Below are 21,561 nucleotides of genomic sequence, written 5' to 3'. Positions count from 1 at the left end.
CTGCGCTGCAGCATAAAATCTGGGGATCAGTTTAATGTGGATCAGTTTTAAGGTAAATTGACATTAGATGGGAGTGATTAGAGCAGTGTTTCCCAACCAGTGTCCCTCCAGATTTTGCAAAACTACAACTCCCAGCATGCCTGGACAGCCTTTGGAGGGCCACGTCTATGATATAGGGCCCCATAAATAGATAGTGGAGTTCAAAGATGGGACAGTCACCATAGACCCCTTACATTGACAAACAGCCCATCCTCAACTTTGACTCCGTTATCTCACATCCCTATCAGTGTGTGCGTTAAATAGACACTTTATAGGGCTGTGAAAATATACAAACACCATAAAGATTAAAGGGGTACTTCACTGGAAAAAAAAATGTTTTAATCAACTGGTGCCAGAAAGTTAAGCAGATTTGTAAATTACATCTTTAAAAAAAATCTTAATCCTTCCAGTACTTATCAGCTGCTGTATGATCCACAGGAAGTTCTTTTCTTTTTGAATTTCCTTTCTGCCTGACCACAGTGCTCTCTGCTGACACCTCTGTCCAGTTTAGGAGCTGTCCAGAGTAGGAGCAAATCCCCATAGCAAACCTCTCCTGCTCTGGACAGTTTCTGACATAGACAGAGGTGTCAGCAGAGAGCACTGTGGTCAGGTAGAAAGGAAATTCAAAAAGAAAAGAACTTCCTCTGTAGTATACAGAAGCTGATAAGTACTGGAAGGATTAGGATTTTTTTATAGAAGTAATTTACAAATTTGTTTAACTTTCTGGCACCAGTTGATTTAAAAAAAAAAAAAGTTTTCCACCGGAGTACCCCTTTCTGGATAAGAGCACCTCCTCAGCTCCATTTCACTTTATTCACAGGTACACGTGCTGTACGCTACAATATACAGTGGTCCCTCAACATACGATGGTAATTCGTTCCAAACGACCCATCATTTGTCGAATCCATCGTATGTTGAGGGATCCGTGCAATGTAAAGTATAGGAAGCTGTACTCACCTGTCCCCGCCGCTCCGGACCGCGTCCTCACCGCTCCCGATGCTGTCCCAGGGGCTCCCGCTGCTGTCCAGCTGCTCCGGCATCTTCTTCGCGATCCTTCGGTGTCTTCCGCATCTTCTGCAGGGTCCAGGCCTCGCTTTCTGGTGACGTTATTACGTTGCGGCGCCGGGACGGCGTGCGTAGTGACGTAATAACGACGCCAGAAAGCGAGGCCCGCACCCCGGAGAAGATTCAGAAAATGCCGGAGGATCGCGAAGTGGACCCGGAACAGCGGGGATAGGTAAGTGAACCTGTCCGGGATGCTTACACTGCTATCCGACAGCAGCTTAAGCATTTTGTGCTGTCGGATAGCAGGTAATGCGATGGCCCCGACATATAAAAGCATCGTATGTCGATGCTGACATCGACATGCAATGGCCTCTGAGAGGCCATCATATGTCGATTTGATCATATGTCGGGGCCATCGTAGGTCGGGGGGTTACTGTATATAGAAGGGCTTTCTCTATTGTTCATATTAGTGGTGCCAGACTTCTATTTTTTGTGTTTTGGGAACATATACATAGGTAAGAGCTGTGAGGGTGCAGTATATTGTGTTCTATACATAGAGGAGTTGGGTCCATGGTGCCGCCGGAGACCTTCCCACCTCCTCTCTATTAGATTATATCTGTTTGGCTTTATTTTCCCGTTTGCAATGTCTGGTGTGCCCAGCTAAGGAGCCGGACCGAACCAGAACCTGTCCAGCATTTTAACCTGCACTGAGGAATGCAGGAGATCACACATAGATGTCATCTATAAGCATTGTGGATTCACTAATGTCCACACCCTGAATAAATAATTTTGCAATCCACGTGTCTGTGCTCCATTCTTCTGCCACCCCTCCCCCTCAATGTGATCAGTGACTATAGGGGACCTAGTATATACCTCACTTCATGGTTTTTATGTACCCTGGTTCCGTAACCAAACACTTTAGATTCATGAGGTTTTTAGCCATGGCTCCTGGATACAGAGCCATAAGAAGACCTATAGGGGAGAACTCCCTATGAAATGCATGGATGGCACCTAACACTTCTGTATACTTTCTATCTTCTTTATAGGTGTGGAGAACTTCGAGTCCTTTCCCTGCCTGCTTGGCCATTACTGCCCATCTGGGGCCACAGCGCCTATCCCTTGTCCACCTGGCACTTATGGTAACAACACTCACGGGAAAGAATTAGGTGACTGCCACCCTTGCCCAGCGGGCACCTACAACCACCTCTCTGGCCAGGTGTCATGCTTTCTGTGTGGCAGCTCGTCTTATTCCCAGCAAGGTGCGTAGAGTCATATGTATGGCCGGGGGAGAAAGTGTTTGAAACAACCATCAAGTATGACATTACCAATATCGGGCTTCATAAATCCCAGTGATCGGCTGTTGTGTAAAATTACATGGCAGGCAATAAAGGGGTACTCTGGCCCTAAACATCGTATGCTCTATCCATAGGGGATAAGATGTCTGATTGCAGATGGTGTGGCCACTGGGACCCCCCGCAACGTTTTTAACACAGAAGCCTGGAGCTTCCGTGTTTACGACGTCACGCCACGCCCCCTCCATTCATGTCTATGGAAGAGGGAGTGACAGCCATGGTCACGCCTCCTCCCTCAGCCATGAATGGAGGGGACTTGACGGCTGTGGTTGCCCGTCATCCGGCATGAAGCGGAGTTCGCTCAGTGCACCGAAGTACCCCTTTAAAATGAATGGGCATCCCGGTGGCACAAGGACAGGCTCGCTGTTAGCAGTGGCTCTATATGACCATCATAGTGCCCAGGGGGCATTCCCCAGCATGGCAAGAGCCCAAATAAGTCAAACCCATATTCTTTTATTCATCGCCTTGCATATCCCTACACGGTTTGACCACTAGATAAAGAGCACATGGCCTGGACTTCCCTGGACTTTTGCCCCGCTGGAGAACACCTTTTGGGCACTTGAGACTCATTAGCATATGAACAAAAAGGCTTATATAGCACTTATGGAGAGGACTATTGAAATAACAATGGTATGTCCGGAATCGTAGTTAAAGGTGAACTCCAGTGGAAACAAGGGGAAAACCAATGTTTTCAAATCAACTGGTGCCGGAAAGTTAAACAGATTTGTAAATTACTTCCAGAAAAAAATTCTTAATACTTCCAGCACTTATTATCTGCTGTATACTACAATGAAAATGTGCAGTTCTTTCCAGTCTGACCACAGTGCTCTCTGCTGACACCTCTGTCCGTGTCAGGAACTGTCCAGATTAGAAGCAAATCCCCATAGAAAACCTCTCCTGCTCTGGACATTTCTTTACATGGACAGAGGTGTCAGCAGAGAGCACTGTGGTCAGACTGGAAAGAACTTTACAAATTTCTGAAGTATACAGCAGCTGATAAGTACTGGAAGGGTTACGTTTTTTTAAAGGTAAATTATCAACCTTTTTCATCAGGCTGATGAAAAAGGTGGAGAATTTACCTTTGAAACGCGTCGCATTAAAAGAATATAAACCTACCCATGGGACTTCACTGTGACCTGTCTTTGCTGAGGAACATCTATTGAAATTACATTGGACAGGGGAAATTTGGTTTGTGGATGTATATCCCTTTCCAAAAATCCCCAGTGAAGTGAGTGTATAATCTGGATATTTGATCCTATTTTATTAACTCTAAGACTGCACTGTGTCTTCTCTGAGTGCTGGTCTTTTTTATTTTTTATTTTCCTGCAGAAGCAAACGGTAGCGTAACTCGCAGTGGATTTCCCACAGTGGGTAACCCGCTGCGGGAAATCCACTGCGAGTTACGCTAACGTTCGCTTCTACAGGTCCACCGGCAAGGAGCTGCCTTTAACATGCGGTACTGTACAGTACTGACATGTTGAATTAGGAAATCCCAGGCAATCTTTTATTAATGTATGTCGCCGTTTACGGTGGTTCCTATGATGTAATGATCCTGGTGTTGTTTTCATTGTAAATGACCCTAAGGTTCCCGGAGCTGCGTCTGTCGAGGACTGAACCGGTCGTTCCAGGAATCTGATGGTTCCTGCATCTGCCAGGCTGGATATGTGTTTTATGACAACCGCGAGCAAGTGAGATCAGACAGCAACAGCGACTTAGACTGTCAGCCCCAGGTACAGCACAAAGTGTTGTGTGCCTGTCAGGGTGCCACCATCAGTACAGGGCATAGTACAGGAAGATGCATGCCTAGCATGACTGTGAGCTCCAGGTGCAGCACAATGGACAGGTAGATGTGTGCCCAGCATGATGCCACCATGGGTATAGCCCAATGGACAGGCAGATGTGTGCCCAGCATGATGTCACCATAGGTATAGCCCAGTGGACAAGCAGATGTGTGCCCATCATGATGCCACCATAGGTATAGCCCAATGGACAAGCAGATGTTTGCCCAGCATGATGCCACCATGGGTAGAGCCCAATGGACAAGCAGATGTGTGCCCAGCATGATGCCACCATGGGTAGAGCCCAATGGACAAGCAGATGAGTGCCCAGCATGATGCCACCATGGGTAGTGCCCAATGGACAAGCAGATGAGTGCCCAGTATGATGCCACCATGTGTATAGCTCAATGGACAAGCAGATGACTGTGAGCTCCAATGGACAAGCTCAATGGTATAGCCCAATGGAAAAGCCGATGTAAGCCCAGCATGATGCCACTATGGGTATAGCTCAATGGACAAGCAGATGAGTGCCCAGCATGATGCCACCATGGGAATAGCCCAATGGATAGGCAAGTGTGTGCTTCGCATGATGTCACCTTGGGTATAGCCCACATACTGCACTTTTTTAGTGAGACAAAATTATAATGTGCTTCTATTGACATGCTGTACCTCAAGATATTCACAATTCTGTACCTCAAGATATTCACATTTCTGTACCCCAAGATATTCACAATTCTGTTCTCCACCACTGGGCTGGTGTAGTTTTAGAGACTTTTCAGTGGCTCTGCGCCTTTTTTGCGCTTTTTCACAAAAAGGCACAGTTCATAAAACCCTTCCATATCATGTGTATTGCCGAAATCAGTGGATTGCAACTCAAAATCAGCAGAAATGTGTAAACAAAAAGGCGCAAATAAACCCTGCTTGCGCCTTTTTTTGCGCCTTTTCTAGACAAAAAACAGTCTAAAGACAATGATAAATGTCAGCCTATGTTTCCTATATTTCTTTGTCTTAATGTTCTTAATGTTTATGTGCAGGTGGAAGAACGTTGCTCTAGTGCGGAGGTTCGCCTCTCATCAACCAGGAAGTGTGTGTCCCCGCAGCATTATGACTGTACTCCATACTGTGGTCTTCAGGGTGGATCGCTCAGCGCAGAGCTGGGAATGTCAGTCTCATTTAGTTATATGTATTTACCAAGTAATAGATGGGAGGGGTGTAACCTAAAACATAAGTGCATCATTAACCAATGTCTATGTAGTGGCTAATTGGGGTGATGTGTCTGGAATAAAGTTTGTGAAGCCAGGGTAGCGTTAAAGGGGTACTCCACTGGCCAGCATTCGGACAATTAAGTTCCGAACGCTGGCCAGTGGAGTACCCCTTTAACTTCCACATTCTAAGGGTAGTAGCTTCTTGGGTCAAGCGCTGGGGTAATATCGTCCACAGATGCAGGATTACGGAAACTACTAAATTTTACTAAGGAACAGCTCAACAGTTAGTGCAAAGTTCACTGGAATATGCTTCAGGGATCACAGTCGCTTCAGAGCACTATGGGACCGCTCGATGGAACAGGTGGTGTTAGCCGTTCCTAACTTGCAAATGGCACGTTGTGCCCATCCGCTGCGCTGGACCAGATCCACAGGCTCACTTGAGGATGCTGCTCGCTCAGATAAGTTGAGGATTTTTGTTAATGGACCAAGTAAGTCCAATATCCTGTCCTGGATAGTTTTGAATGACCTTTCTATCCCTTATTTGGCAAATATTTCATGAGGACAGGATCCACCTTGGGAATATTGGCCTGGGGCATTCCGCCCTTAATTTGTTTCTGTTAACCTGGTCAAGGGCCCGCCGGGTCCAGAATTAAATATAATTAGCCACTTGAGGGCAAAGGGGCCCCTGAGTGGGGATGCGAGATGGCATCCGGATTGAAAAAGGGTTGTCCCAATGTATCCAGGATAGCCTCACCTGGTACCTCCGGATCAGCATCTGTAAAGTCCGCCAGAAGGCCCACATCATCATGGTTAGACTCAGAGTCTGTGCCGTCCGGCACGTCAGACTCATCCGCAGACTCCGCGTCAGAGGTATCGAAGGAGTCTGGCTAGGCCCGTCTGGCGGACCTATGCCTCTTGGTGTACTCCCCAAGGCCCGGGGGTCGAATAGAGTCCTTCAATGATGCGGGTTGGCAGGCCATGGTGGGCCCTGCCTGGGGCATTAATTGTGCTTCCCCAGCCGGGGAGTCAGAAGTCACCGTAATGTGTTTTCATTTAGAAAGAGCCTTGCCCTTCTTGGCCGTATACCCACTAGGGGTACATTGAGGCACAACAGGAGCAGCTGCAGTGGCCAGGGCTGCTTGCACAGATTCATGGATGAGCTCCTGTATTTGGGAGGCAGATAACGTTTGTGGTGCCTCAGGGAGCACTATCTCCCCCACTATGGCAGATTGAGAAGATTCTCCAGCCATTATTGTAGAGAACAACTAGCAAGAAGTCCAATAGTAATACAAAAGACACTTGTGGCAATCAAAGGTGACTTATGGGCTTATGAGAGCCAAATATAACAGTATATGTAACACAGCAGTTACCCTAAATAGTAGGGTACGCAAGCCTCTGTGATAAGACAGAGAAGGCAATATCCGCAAAATAACCCGGTAAATAGGTATATCAGGAAATATGCAGTTATACCTCTCTATAATATGTTAAACGCTAGCACCTAGCCGTTCCTCTCACCGCTCGCTCACCGAATGGCGAAGATGAAAGGAGGAACAGCAAAGCCCCAGCGTTCAGAACCGAAATTTCACGAGATTACGGCCAAGAACGCTGTAATAGGCTGTCAGTACCAGCCGGATGCACGCGATTGGGTGCCGGCGAGAGGATGGCACACCTCCTCTATTCTCCTCCCCGCGCGTAGGACCTCGCTGCGGGAATGTGAAGTAAAAACGGCGTGAAGCAGAGGAAAATGGTGCCGGTAAGTGATGGGAGGGGAAAGGGAGGGGAAGCTGTGAGGTACTTGCGGCGGTGACAGAAAGACCACCGCTGCAACGGAAACCGCGATCCGAGGTGGATATCGCTGTCCCGAGAACAACTAAGCACGGTATAAAGAAAGAAAAAAACAATATATATAAAGAACAAAGGGGTTAATAGCCCCTGACAATACAGAAATAGAGTGATAATACAGATATAGAATGATAATGAATATGAAAAAATAGAGAGAACAGAAGAAAATATGAAAAATGAAAATAGGAAACAGAAGAATATATATATATATATATATATATATATATATATCTTTCAATATAAAGAATGTACACTCTCACTTAACTGACTGGCTGCTACGAGCAGAAAGAAAGAGGAGGAGGATCTTCTAGCAGTCCCTTTTATAGGAGCCAGTCAGCCTGGGATGGGAGGGGGAGCTCACAGGGGACTGCTGGGAATTGTAGTTTTGAATTTTTTTTATTAAATACGTTATTGAGAATAGGATATTTCTGCTATGGGCATTAATAAAGAAAGATTAATGCAAGATATGAGCCTCCTGTCTGATATATAACTCAGGATCAGTACAGGATAAGTAATGTAATGTATGTACACAGTGACCCTACCAGCAGAATAGTGAGTACAGCTCTGGAGTATAATACAGGATATAACTCAGGATCAGTACAGGATAAGTAATGTAATGTATGTACACAGTGACCCTACCAGCAGAATAGTGAGTACAGCTCTGGAGTATAATACAGGATATAACTCAGGATCAGTACAGGATAAGTAATGTAATGTAATGTACACAGTGACCTCACCAGCAGAATAGTGAGTACAGATCTGGAGTACAATACAGGATATAACTCAGGATCAGTACAGGATAAGTAATGTAATGTATATACACAGTGACCTCACCAGCAGAATAGTGAGTACAGATCTGGAGTACAATACAGGATGTAACACGGGACGAGTGTGTTAATCTGGTTCCCATATTGTCCTCAGGTGTCACTGTCTACATTATGTCTCCGCTGAAGAGCTGTGCAATCGCTTCTGCATCATGAAGGCTCCGCGGATATCAATGAGCTTTGGATCCAACATGCAGTTCCAGATACAAATTGAGGAGACTGAGAAGAGGAGGAGCCGGTATCTGGTAGGTAGAGAATTGATTCCGCTTGGTGATCGGTGAGGGATCTGGGGTTAGTTGGGTTTAGTTAGGTTCTTTATCGGTATCACATGATTCATGTCCTTCCAATAGATGCTGAGGTTTGCCTGAAAACCAATAGCTACAAATACATCATCATACATTAAAGGGGTACACCGCTGGAAAAAAAAAATGTTTTTTTAAATCAACTGGTGCCAGAAAGTTAAACTGATTTGTAAATTACTTCTATTTAAAAATCTTAATCCTTTCAGTACTTATCAGCAGCTGTATGCTCCACAGGAAGTTATTTTCTTTTTGAATTTCCTTTCCAGTCTTACCACAGTGCTTTCTGCTGACAACTCTGTCCGTGTCAGGAACTGTTCAGAGTAGAAGCAAATCCCCATAGCGAACCTATCCTGCTCTGGACAGTTCCTAATATGGACAGAGATGTCAGCAGAGAGCACTGTGGTCAGACTGGAAAGAACTACACAACTTCCTCTCGAGCATACAGCAGCTAATAAGTACTGGAAGGATTAAGATTTTTAAATAAAATACATTTACAGATCTGTTTAACTTTCTGGCACCAGTTGATTTAAAAAAAAAAATGTTTTCCAGCGGAGTACCCTTTTAAGCAAAGTCTTTTTACCTGATCAGATAAGAATTCATATTTTTTAGCCATAAACAAATTTTTGGGTAAAATGACCCGGAAAATACCAAGTTAAATTATTTTACATCAGTGGTCTTCAAACTGTGGCCCTCCAGATGTTCCAAAACTACTACTCCCAGCATGCCCGGACAGCCGACGGCTGTCCGGGCATGCTGGGATTTGTAATTTTGCAACACCTGCAGTTCTATTAGCTGTCTGAGCATTTTGGGAGTTATAGCTATGCAACATCTGGAGGTCTATTGGCAGTCTGGGGTTGTTGGGAGTTGTAGTTATGCAACGTATGGAGGTCCACAGTTTGGGGACCATTGTTTTAAACAATAATTTAACAAAAATCTTTCTGAAAAATGGGATACACAGTGTGGCCACCAGATGGTGCACTTGTTCTGTAAAATGTATAGGCCAGGGGGTATCTTTCTGTAGAAACTTCTATCATTGCAAATGCTGCAGCAGGTACATGGATTTCTACCGGTCCCATTCAGATGTATAGACAGACAAATACAAATATTTGCCTCAAATCTGCCTAGTGGGGGCATACTTTATGGGTAGATACACACATGGAATTTATTTGGGAGCAAAATTGTTGCAGGCAAGTGTTACCTGGGAGTCAATAGGGCAGTGTTTCCCAACCAGGGTGCCTCCAGCTGTTACAAAACTACAACTCCCAGCATGTCCGGACAGCCTTCGGCTGCACAAGGCTTTTTAGGGAAGACTTATCGATATTGGTGTGGCCGAACCCTTTTTTTTTTTTTTTTTTTTTTTTACATCATTATTTTTGGTTGCCTGAAGGTTTGTTGGCACCTTATTTGTCATCTAGTTGCTCTGGTTTGTTAAATTGTGACTTTTCCGATGGCTCAAAACAGTTTTGTTTGATTGCTTTTGCTCTCATGTTTTTTAGGACATTTTTTGCAACTTTTTCCGTTGAAATGACGGAATTATAGCGGAGAAAAATATCCTGCATGTCAGAGATTTTTTCCCCACTAAAATCATGAAAGATAATGAGCATCTAAGGCCTCGTTCACATTGCTGTCGGACTCCGCTATTCAGAGTTCCGCCAGAAAACCGTCAGGAAGGACGGGAGTTTAGCGTAGAAAGAAATAGTGTAAGCACTGTTTTTATCTCCGCTTATTTCCTGTAAAATTACCGGATCACCGACGGACACCATGTAAGTGAATGGGGTACTTCGGGACCCGATAGTAGCTGTTTGCATCCGACCTGTTTTAGGGTCCGATTGGCTAAAAAAAAAAAAAGAAAGGGACAAATGAAAAACATTTATTAATTTTTTTAAATCAACTGGTGCCAGAAAGTTAAACAGATTTGTAAATTACTTCTATAAAAAAAAATCCCCACCCAACACCTCTCCCATTAAAAACGGACAACATTTTCAAAAACTTTTTTTAATTTTTTTTTATAAACATGGACGGAACCTTATGCACTTTTAAAAACCGTATACTGTTTAAAAACGCATACAGTGTACTTTTTCCCATACGGTTCCATCCGTTTTTTTGCCATACGGTTTTCTTTAGAAAAACTGTATGGCAAAAACGTGGTGTGAACACAGCCTTAAAGGGGTACTCCGGTGCCAGATAGTTTAACAGATTTGTAAATTACTTCTATTAAAACATCTTAATACTTCCAGTACTTATTAGCTGCTGAATACTACAGAGGAAATTCGTTTAATTTTGGAACACAGAGCTCTCTGCTGACATCCCGAGCACGGAGTAGGAGAAAATGCCCATAGCAAACATTTGCTGCTCTGGACAGTTCCTAAAATGGACAGAGATGTCAGCAGAGAGCACTGTGCTCATGATGTCAGCAGAGAGCTCGGTGTTCTGAAGAGAAAAGCATTTCCTCTGTAGTATTCAGCTAATAAGTACTGGAAGGATTAAGATTTTTCAATAGAAATAATTTACAAACCTGTTTAACTTTCTGGCACCAGTTGATAAAAAAAAAAAATCGGAGTACCCCTTAATGGGTCAGTTGCGAACGGCAATGTGAACCCAGCCTAACGGAACCCCGGCTGACCTCATTGAAAGTGAATAGGACCTGTCTGGTTCCGCTGTTGTCCCAGCCCCATTATCAGCAGTGGGAAGGGAGCTCCACATCGCTGATGTGAACATAGCCTTAGAGACTTTTCAATGAATGTGTGGTCAGTAGAGGCTTTGACACGGACAGTGATGAGAGTTTTTAGGCGACTTTGTACGGTCTGCGACATTTGTGCGTTAACACCACAGAAAAATCAACTGGAAAGCCAGAAAATACCATTATTAAATGGGTTCATACATTTTTTTTTTTTTATTAACAAAAATTAATTAATAAATAAAATAAAACAATAAAAAAGTCATATCTATTTCAAAAGTAATATTATAATATAAAAAAAATCAAGCAGAAGTCTTGACATCTTTAAAAACTAAATATTTATTTATGTATTGAAATAAATAAATAAAATAAAAAGTCCTACATCTATTATTACAAAACTAATCACGTAAAAAAAAAAAAAAAAAAACAAGCAGAAGTCTTGGCATCTTTAAAAATAAATATAATTTTTTTTATGTACGGTATTTAGATAAATAAATAAAATAAAGTCTTACATATATTACAAAACTAATAATATAATATAAAAAAAAACAAGCAGAAGTCTTGACATCTTTAAAAATAAATATTATTTTTTATGTACGGTATTTAGATAAATAAATAAAATAAAGTCTTACATATATTACAAAACTAATAATATAATATAAAAAAAAACAAGCAGAAGTCTTGACATCTTTTAAAAATTGTATTTATAATACAAATTAAGTCAGAAATCAGCACATGGGGTTATTTTATCATTATATATAAACCAAAACAAGCAATACATTTAAAATATACCAATAGCCCCCATAGTACCTCATAGGCACCAATTCTTCTTTATCTCTTAATTAAGAAAATTCCATTTCTCCTGAGGGGAAAAAATTACTTCTATATAAAAATCTTAACCCTTCCAGTACTTATCAGCTGCTGTATGCTCCAGAGGAAGTTGTATAGTTCTTTCCTGTCTGACCACAGTGCTCTCTGCTTCCACCTCTGTCCGTGTCAGGAACTGTCCAGAGCAGGAGCAAATCCCCATAGCAAACCTCTCCTGCTCTGGACAGTTCCTGACACGGACAGTGGTGGTAGCAGAGAGCACTGTGGTAGGGCTGGAAAGACCTACACAACTTCATCTGGAGCATACAGCAGCTGATAACTAAGTACTGGAAGAATTAAAGGGGTTATCCAGGAAAAAACTATATATATATATATATATCAACTGGCTCCAGACAGCTTTGTAAATTACTTCTATAAAAAAATATTAATCCTTTCAGTACTTATGAGCTGCTGAAGTTGAGTTGTTCTTTTCTGTTTAAGTGCTCTCTGATGACACCTGTCTCGGGAACTGTCCAGAGTAGAAGCAAATCCCCATAGCAAACCTCTTCTACTCTGTGCAGTTCCCGAGACAAGCAGAGATGTTGTCAGACAGAAAAGAACAACTCAACTTCAGCAGCTGATAATTATTGGAAGGATTAAGATTTTTTTTAATGGAAGCAATTTACAAATCTGTTTAACAAAAAAATTTTTTTTCCTGGAATACCCCTTTAAGATTTTTATATAGAAGTAATTTACAAATCTGTTTAACTTTCTGGCACCAGTTGATTTGAATTTCTTTTAAATAAAATAAGACCTTATTTTTTTCTTTTGTACTCCTTATACATGACATCAGTTTTTCCCAACCAGTGTGCCTCCAAGTGTTGCAAAACTACAACTCCCACCATGCCTGGGCATGCTGGGAGTTGTAGTTTTGTAACAACTGGATGCACACTGCATGGTTCTGAAGCCCCCCCCCCGAATTTCTTGGTGCTGAGGAGGATTTTAATAACTGCAATAAAGTTGCCCTTTAAGAAGAACTCATAATACAGATCCATTATATCGAGAGTAAGTTAAAGGGATAATAAAAAAAAACCCAGGCCAGAAGTGTGAAAGTTTCCTGCGATGATTCATGTGGATTTCTTAGAAGTCCCTGCTCCTGTTCTATACAAGCCGCTTGTTCCTACACAAATAGATCTTTTCTGAGAAACGGTTAATGATCCGTGGCGCGGGTTCACCGGCAGGCAAGGAGCTGAACCTTTATGCTGTGTTACTTTACACCTATGACACATCACGGTTTGTTTTCATCATTTTTTTCATTTGGAGAACAAAAAAATGGAGACTGTGTAATTGCTGATACGGACTCTCCAAGGGCTGTAGATAGGGGGTGAAACCTGGTAGGAATGGGATGCATCCAAACCTACAGGTACAGGCACAGCTGATGCACTTTTCTTCTAATCTTTTAGGTAATTTAGACCATAGCCTCTTAGGTGATGACTGGAAAAGGGAAATAGCAGGCAGTACAAGACATCCGGGTATATTTTCTAGAACCTGAAGGGTGCACCAATAAAGAAACAACCTAGTATGAGTGTGTGACTGCACAGATCCATTCTTACAGGGGGTCTACACCGCGTAAACAATTCATTAGGGTCGAAGGAAAGAAGTGTAGAAACTGAGTAAACATCCACAGTGCAGGGAGACAAATAAAATAATAGATAATAAATTTGGTCAAAGGAAAGAAGTGTAGAAACTGAGTAAACATCCACAGTGCAGGGAGACAAATAAAATAATAGATAATAAATTACTAATAAAATGTGATATGATTATTCTCTAAATCTCACGAAAATAGACAAACACAATGTAACTGAAATAGTAACACACAAACAGATGCACTGCTCATGTCTTTTATAGAGCAAGTTGGGTAATGATAAGAGTCGGGGGAAATTTCTGCTCGCCAAACTTTCAGAGAGTATTTGGTTCACCAAAAATCAGCAGTGAAAGGGTTAAGTTTCGTTTGTTCACCTTGCTGGGCTGAGCACTATGCGCTGGCACCTGCAAGTAAGGGGTTAACTAGCACTGCTTAGCAGCGCTTATTGACTCCTTCATTGTTGTGCTGAGCTGTACTCAGGCTGTCAGCTGTAAGCACAGCTCAGCTCCGACAATGTTCAAAAGTTCGATGAACCGCAAAGCCCCCCTCCCCAAGTTTGGATCGAATCCGGCTCGCTCCACTCTAGTAAAGATCCAAAGGGCAGGGAGAAAAGTAAGTGAAACTTTCAGAACCCTTCTAGATTTCTCAATTGATAACTGTTAAAATGTTCTCCGATTTGTTATCAAAGTCACAATTTTAGAAACAATGGGGAAGATTTATTAAAACCTGTGCAAAGGAAAAGTTGACCAGTTGCCCATAGCAACCAAAGCAAAAGAACAGCACACAAACAGCAGTACTATCCATGCCTTGTATTGAGTAAACATACACAGTGTATACAAAAGAAGTAAGTGAACCCCATCGAATTACCTGGATTTCTCAATTGACAACTAATAAAGTGTGGTCTGTAATTGGGACTTAGAAAACAATCAGATCACAGTTTATGTGGAATCAATGCAGAAATCCATGGAATTTTATAGGGTTCACTTACTTATTTTATTATTATTTTTATGTTTAGCCAATTAAGGTCCCATTAATAGACAACACACAATAGGGAGAATTTACTTAGACCGACATTTTATATGCTGGCCATAAAGGGGTACTCCTGTGGAAAACTTTTTTTTTTTTTTTTAATCAACTGGTGCCAGAAAGTTAAACAGATTTGTAAATTACTTCTATAAAAAAATTGTAATCCTTCCAGTACCTATTAGCTGCTGAATACTACAGAGGAAATGGTTTTCCTTTTGGAACACAGAGCTCTCTGCTGACATCATGACCACAGTGCTCTCTGCTGACATATTTGTCTATTTTAAGAACTGTCCAGAGTAGGAGAAAATCCCCATATCAAACATATACTGCTCTGGACAGTTCTTAAAATGGACAGAGATGTCAGCAGAGAGCACTGTGCTCGTGATGTCAGCAGAGAGCTCTGTGTTCCAAAAAGAAAATAATTTCCTCTGTAGTATTCAGGAACTAATAAGTACTGGAAGGATCAAAATTTTTTAATAGAAGTAATTTACAAATCTGTTTAACTTTCTGGCACCAGTTGATTTAAAAGAAAAAGTTTTTTCCACGGGGGTACCCCTTTAAGTAAACCCGACTAGTGTATGATTGGGCCAAATCTATTAAAAGACAAATGGCTCCTGGTAAAGTAAGAAGAATCCTTGGCTTCCCAAACATTCTCCTTAAAGGGGTAAAGGACTATCCAAAGGATAGGAGATAACATGCTTGATCGCAGGGGCTGGCCGTTGGGGCCCCCAGTCTTCCGGTGCACTGATTGAACTCCACTCCGTGCCGGATGACTGGCGAACTAAGCCACCACACCCCCTCCCATAAACACGAGTGTAGGGGTTCCGGATCGCGTGCGGGGTGGAGGTTGATCAGACATGTTATCCCCTATGCTTTGGATAGGGGATAACATGTCTAGACCCCTTTAAGTCACAATTACAGACCACGCTTTATTATTTAACAGTGCAGAAATCAAGGTCATTCTATGGGGTTATTTTTTTTTTTTTTTTTTTTTTTTGAGCCTGTTTACTCAACGTGCTCAATATACACATCATTGAAATCTGCACTAGCTCAGAACTTTCAGCTAAAATCATTTTGTAATTCTGGCAGGTGCACAAGGCCCCACCCACATTTTAAAAGCTTGTGCAGGCTACACGAAAGCCTGAAAAGTTGCACTTTTTTTTTTTTAGCATATCAGGGTTTGCACAAAAATTTGCAACTTTTTAACTCATCAAAGCAGGTATTAATTAATGATAAAATACACCCCCCCCCCCCCATCCCCATGTAACTTAGGCTGGGTTCACACCACATTTTTGCCATGCTGTTTTCAATCAGTTTTTCTAAAGAAAACCGTATGGCAAAAAAACGGATGGAACCGTATGGGAAAAAGTGCACTGTATGCGTTTTAAAACTGTATACTGTTTATAAAAGTGCATACGGTTCCATGTTTGGAGACCTAGGCTATTGTAACTTTAGTAACAATTAGACTCTTCTATTCTCTCTCATACAGGAGGTGATGAATGTCCTGGGTCCTGATCACCATGTGTGGAGCAGTCAGCAAGTCCACCTTGTATTATTTAGTCCTAGCGGTGTGTTCGGTGTTCTCCTTTCCAGCGTTCAGGCCGTCGAGGTGTTTTTGACAGGTCAGAAGAAGATAATCTTTCATAAAGTCTGTTTTTTACATTGCACTGTGTCTAAATTAATTCTAGATAACAACAAATTATTTTAGGAGAATCATGGTCACTGCCAACACCAAGAAAAGCACGAGCTGGAGATCAGGTCCCCACATCAACGGACCCAGCGTCTCTACCCAAGATACCGAATCCAATCCTGTGCCTCAAAGAGGGCGATGTTGTTCTATTTCAGCTTAGCATATCAACAAATGGTAATAAATAGATTATGTGTATGAAACTGCTCTCACTATTCTGCTGGGGAGGTCACTGTGTACACACATTACATTACTTATCCTGTACTGATCCTGAGATATATCCTGTATTATACTCCAGAGCTGCACTCACTATTCTGCTGGTGGGGTCACTGTGTACATACATTACATTACTTATCCTGTACTGATTCTGAGATATATCCTGTATTATACTCCAGAGCTGCACTCACTATTCTGCTGGTGGGGTCACTGTGTACATACATTACATTACTTATCCTGTACTGATCCTGAGTTATATCCTGTATTATACTCCAGAGCTGTACTCGCTATTCTGCTGGTGAGGTCACTGTGTATATATATTACATTACTTATCCTGTACTGATCCTGAGTTATATCCTGTATTATACTCCAGAGCTGCACTCACTATTCTGCTGGTGTGGTCACTGTGTACACACATTACATTACTTATCCTGTACTGATCCTGAGTTATATCCTGTATTATACTCCAGAGCTGTACTCACTATTCTGCTGGTGAGGTCACTGTGTACATACATTACATTACTTATCCTGTACTGATCCTGAGTTATATCCTGTATTATACTCCAGAGCTGTACTCACTATTCTACTTATGGGGTCACTGTGTTCATACATTACATTACTTATCCTGTACTGATCCTGAGTTATATCCTGTAGATCTTTTATTAAAATTTCAAACATAACAATAAATAATTACAAACATAAACATACCATATCTGACAGAACATATCAATATAATGAATCATAAAACCAACACCATAGCATAAAATACAACACCGGTCCACCCCACACTCATTCCTGCACACAAACAAATATATACAATATTTACAAAAGACATATTCCTATAATACCCATACCATACTAATAAACTATATACACTAATATACATTAATACTAAATGTGAATTTCCTGGCACAGTTGCAATACCAAAAACCCAATACCAGTAATATACCAAAAAGAATAAGAACAACAATAATAATAATATTTTACAAATAATAAAAACCAACACAAACAAAATAACACCACTTTTTTTTTTTTTTTTTTTTGGCCCTGAGCTGGTCCCGCATCCCATGCCCCCAGTACATGTTACCAGACGTCCATGAACCAGTCCAGAATTTTCTGTATATATAAAAGTCCCATACAAACCCCCTCCCCCCTTTTAACCCACCACCCAACCTAAACTAAACCCAAACCCCAGGTGACATCACACAATATATACAATATATACATTACATAAAATATACACAGACTAATAATATATACAATACATAAGTATACACATATGGGGAGATTTATCAAAACCTGTGCAGAGGAAGAGTGGTGTAGTTGCCCATAGCAACCAATCAGATTGCTTCTTTCATTTTCCACAGGCCTCTAAAGAGGCCTGTGGAAAATGAAAGAAGCAATCTGATTGGTTGCTATGGGCAACTACACCACTCTTCCTCTGCACAGGTTTTGATAAATCTCCCCCATAGACTACAACAATAAATACAATAACAAATTCATATAACACTATAAGCCAAACAACAAACCCCTAAAGCTCAAGTTCAGCGCCTGCAAGCCCTATATTACCATAAACCAACTGCTCAAAACAAAAAGACTAATGTGCCAGCATCAGCCCACCACCAGGGGGAGACAACAGGCTAAGGCACTTTAAAGGCAGAGCCCCTCCACAGACGAGAGCCCCTGCAAGAAATGAGAAGACAGGACCCTCTTGTCCAGGAATTTCCTCGACAGAGTCCTAATCTCCCCCATTCCCAGACCCCACCGACTAATAACCTTCAGAACTGGGGTAGCATAAGCCGGGAGATGCCCGTGTGGTGTGCGAAGATCCTTCACTTGCCCTCCTGTCTCCCATTTCTGGAAGAAAGGCCGAGAAGTGCTATGGGACGCCAATTCTCAATGTGGGACGGGTCTTTACCCTTTGACAGGATGATCAGCGCTGACCTCCTCATTGACTTTGGCACAGTGCCCGAGGATAGACACTCTTAAAAACCGCAGTCAAGAGGGGAACCAAAGTGTCCTTCAAGGTCTTGTAGAACTCAGATGTTAAGCCATCCGGACCGGGTGACTTCTTGAGGGCAAGCCCATCAATCGCCATCCTGACTTCCTCTTCCCGGATCATCTCTGTCAAAACGTCAAGAGAGGGGTCTACTCCTGGTTCAGGGACGGTTTCAGCCAAGAAAGCTGACACCTTATCTCGATCTAGATCCTTCCTTCCCAAGAGGTGCGAGTAGAAGGATCTGACGACCTCCAGGATCCCTGATCTGGACCTTTTCAAGGATCCTGTACTATCAATCAGTCCTGAGACTATTTTACTATTCACTGACATCTTGCAGTTTCTGTAAGGGTCGGGCGAGCGGTACTTCCCATAATCCCTCTCAAAAACCAAAGATGCGTGCCTATCTTACTGGCACTTCATCAGCAAGGACTTCACTCTGGAGATATCATCACGACTACCTCCAGTCGAGACAAGGTGCTCAAGTTTCTTCCTCAGGCCCTGGTACAAGCGGTACCTGTTTAGGCTTCTGAGGCCCGAGAGCTGGCGGAAGAATCTCGCAACCCTTTTCTTGAAGATCTCCCACCACTCTGACTTCTACAGAGACTTCTGTTACAAAGGCCCAGCAATGGTAACTGGCTCTGAAGAAAATCCTCAAAGGACTGTCTTATCTCCGCTTCTTCCCAGAGAGACGAATTCAGCTTCCAATAGCCTCTGCCCATCTGGGGGGTCTCTGTGACATTCAGAGAAAACAAAATTAAACAGTGATCGGAGAACTCCACCTCAACAACAGATACTGCTGAAGAGACGGCTTCCTCCTTCAAATAAAACCTGTCTATCCTAGACCTACAACTACCCCTATGATAGGTGAATCCCGCGTGGCCTGGGGTGTGCCGGATGTGGACATCCACCAGGCGAGCCTCAATCGCTATGCTATTTAGGGCAACGCTATCATAAGCCAGCTTGTCTCTGGAACCTCCCCTGTCTTGGGGCCTTGTGACAGCATTGAAGTCCCCTCCAAAGACCACCTGCCGACTTGTAAAAAGATAGGGCTTGATCCTCATAAAGAGACACTTCCGGTCCCACTTAGACTGTGGGCCGTGGATGTTAATAAGGCGAAGTTCTTGTCCCTTCATGAGGACATCTAAGATCAGGCACCTCCCCATTTCTAACTCGATAACCCGTTGGCATTCTACCGCTGCAGTTAAAAGGACTGCCACTCCGCTATACGGCTCGGCCCCAAGAGACCAGTAGGAGGGCCCATTCCTCCACTCTCTTTTAGCCTTGTAGATAGATGACATATCTGTTAGCCTGGTCTCCTGCAAAAATAAAATATCAGCATTAATATGGGCAAAAAAATCATAGGCCGCAAATCGAGCCGTATCTGACTTAATGCTGGCAACATTAATGGATGCCAGAGTCAACGGAGAGGGTGCCGCCATCAAGGGTGATTGAGTTAGACAGCTTTCTTTTTCCCACCATCCTTCCCATCCACCCCACCACCCTCCTCATCAGATGATGGTTTACCCCTTTTTTAGTGAGATGGATGTGTCCATTTTTCCATTATATACATTTTCCTCGTCCCCTGACTCTGGGCCAGTCTCCCCCCTGAAGACATAGATTCCCCAGAGAGAGGTCATGATGTCAATACAAGAGAGTGATTCGTTACGGGTTAAAACCGTCACTTTCTTGACATTATTTTGGCGAGACACCGCCTAAATGGCAAAGTCTCGCCAGCCGGGTTCGTTCTTTACCAGCTCATAATTCGACCAGAAGAGCTCAAGCCCCTCTGGCCGAACAAAGCTGATATCAAACTCAGTGGTACCATAAGGATGTATTAAGGCGTAGATGTCAGCTGCCTTAAAGCCCAACTTCAGCAGAAGCTCAACAACTTTAGATCTTGGAGGACATGTATCACTGCCTCTCCACCTCAGCCGGACCACATTCAGCCGGAAGGCTGAAAGACCATGTCTCTCTATCCAGAAGGATAGATCAACCTCCCTACCCTCTACATTGATCGATCTCTCCCCTCTCCTTAAGGCCCCCAGGAGACGCTGCTGCAAACTGCTCTCCCCAGAGCCAAAGGACGAGGAAGGTGCCCCCCTCCCCCAGCAGTGACATTTGCGTAGCTGCGTACCGGTGCTGACACTGCTGGGGGTGCAACTGGACCAGGCCCTACATCCCCACCACTAATCTGCGCCCCTTCACCACCCTCCTCCACATAATCCATACCCAAACCATTGTCACATGTTTTAGTTGATGTGCCCCCCATACCTCCACCCGTGCTACAGCCCAAACCATCATTCATAGCCCCAGTCAGATTATTAACAGATACATTCACTCCTTCATTCACCCTTACATTAACTTTCTCACTCATACTGGCTGGACCGATGCGTTCTGGTGCAGATTTTGTACCATCAGCATCACTGGGTACCAGGGCTGGAGCCACCACCGCAGGACAGGTCACCGGTCCCTTATACAAGGACCGGGAAGCCTGCCTAGGCTGCTTATTAGCGGTCCCAGCCCTGTTTTTACTGATACCCTCAGCCTCATCAGTACTGGAATGTCCGGCTCCTGGGCGCCGCTGATCAGGAAAAGCGGCGCCAATACAAAATAAAGGTTTTAGTCCAGTCTTTTTCCTGGGAGGCGAAGGCATCTTAGCCCCAGCATCTCCTTCACGACGACACCGCTGCTCCAAAGGAACAGCGGCGCCAACGCTGAGAGCGACCGGAGCTCCGCAGCCGACTCTGGCACAAAGCCGCCCCCCCCCTCCCGTTAGGGAGAAGCCTACTGTGCCAGAGCCTTTACTGCCCATTGCTGGGCCACCGTCAGTGTCTGGCCTCACAGCCAATACCTTGTCTGCTCCTTCACTGTTACTGCAAACAGCAGCGGAGCTCACCGCCACACTAGACTCCATACTCTCCCCACTCTCCTGCACTGAGTCCACAACAGAACTCAGGCTGGGCTGATAAATGGGGTTCACACAGTTAGCTGACCCTGTGGCCAGTCCAGGGGGCTCAGGGAGGGGGGTATACACAAATCTTACCTGCTCCTGGAGCTTGGTCTTCTGTGGCTTTTTCTTATGCCTTCCCCCAGGTGCCTCCTCTGGTAAATCATCCCCAAACGTGAAGTCCTGGAGGCAACCTGGGGACTCCAGGAG

At 43.4% G+C, this 21,561-nt stretch overlaps 1 protein-coding gene across 1 annotated transcript in view; it reads left to right on the top strand.

The window, feature by feature from the left end:
* The window catches only part of LOC130293183 (uncharacterized), a 294,563-nt gene that overhangs the window by 237,352 nt on the left and 35,650 nt on the right, over window positions 1-21,561 (top strand). Inside the window, exons 74-79 of the mRNA XM_056541664.1 lie at window positions 2,091-2,303; window positions 3,981-4,126; window positions 5,209-5,336; window positions 8,143-8,290; window positions 15,992-16,124; window positions 16,211-16,366. Of these exons, the coding sequence (XP_056397639.1) occupies window positions 2,091-2,303; window positions 3,981-4,126; window positions 5,209-5,336; window positions 8,143-8,290; window positions 15,992-16,124; window positions 16,211-16,366 (924 nt within the window). The remainder of the gene's footprint in view (window positions 1-2,090; window positions 2,304-3,980; window positions 4,127-5,208; window positions 5,337-8,142; window positions 8,291-15,991; window positions 16,125-16,210; window positions 16,367-21,561) is intronic.

The sequence above is a fragment of the Hyla sarda genome, chromosome 10 (assembly GCF_029499605.1).
Source record: "Hyla sarda isolate aHylSar1 chromosome 10, aHylSar1.hap1, whole genome shotgun sequence".
NCBI lineage: Eukaryota > Metazoa > Chordata > Amphibia > Anura > Hylidae > Hyla > Hyla sarda.
The sequence above is the reverse complement of the archived record's forward strand: the minus strand, read 5'-3'. Positions and strand labels throughout refer to the sequence as shown.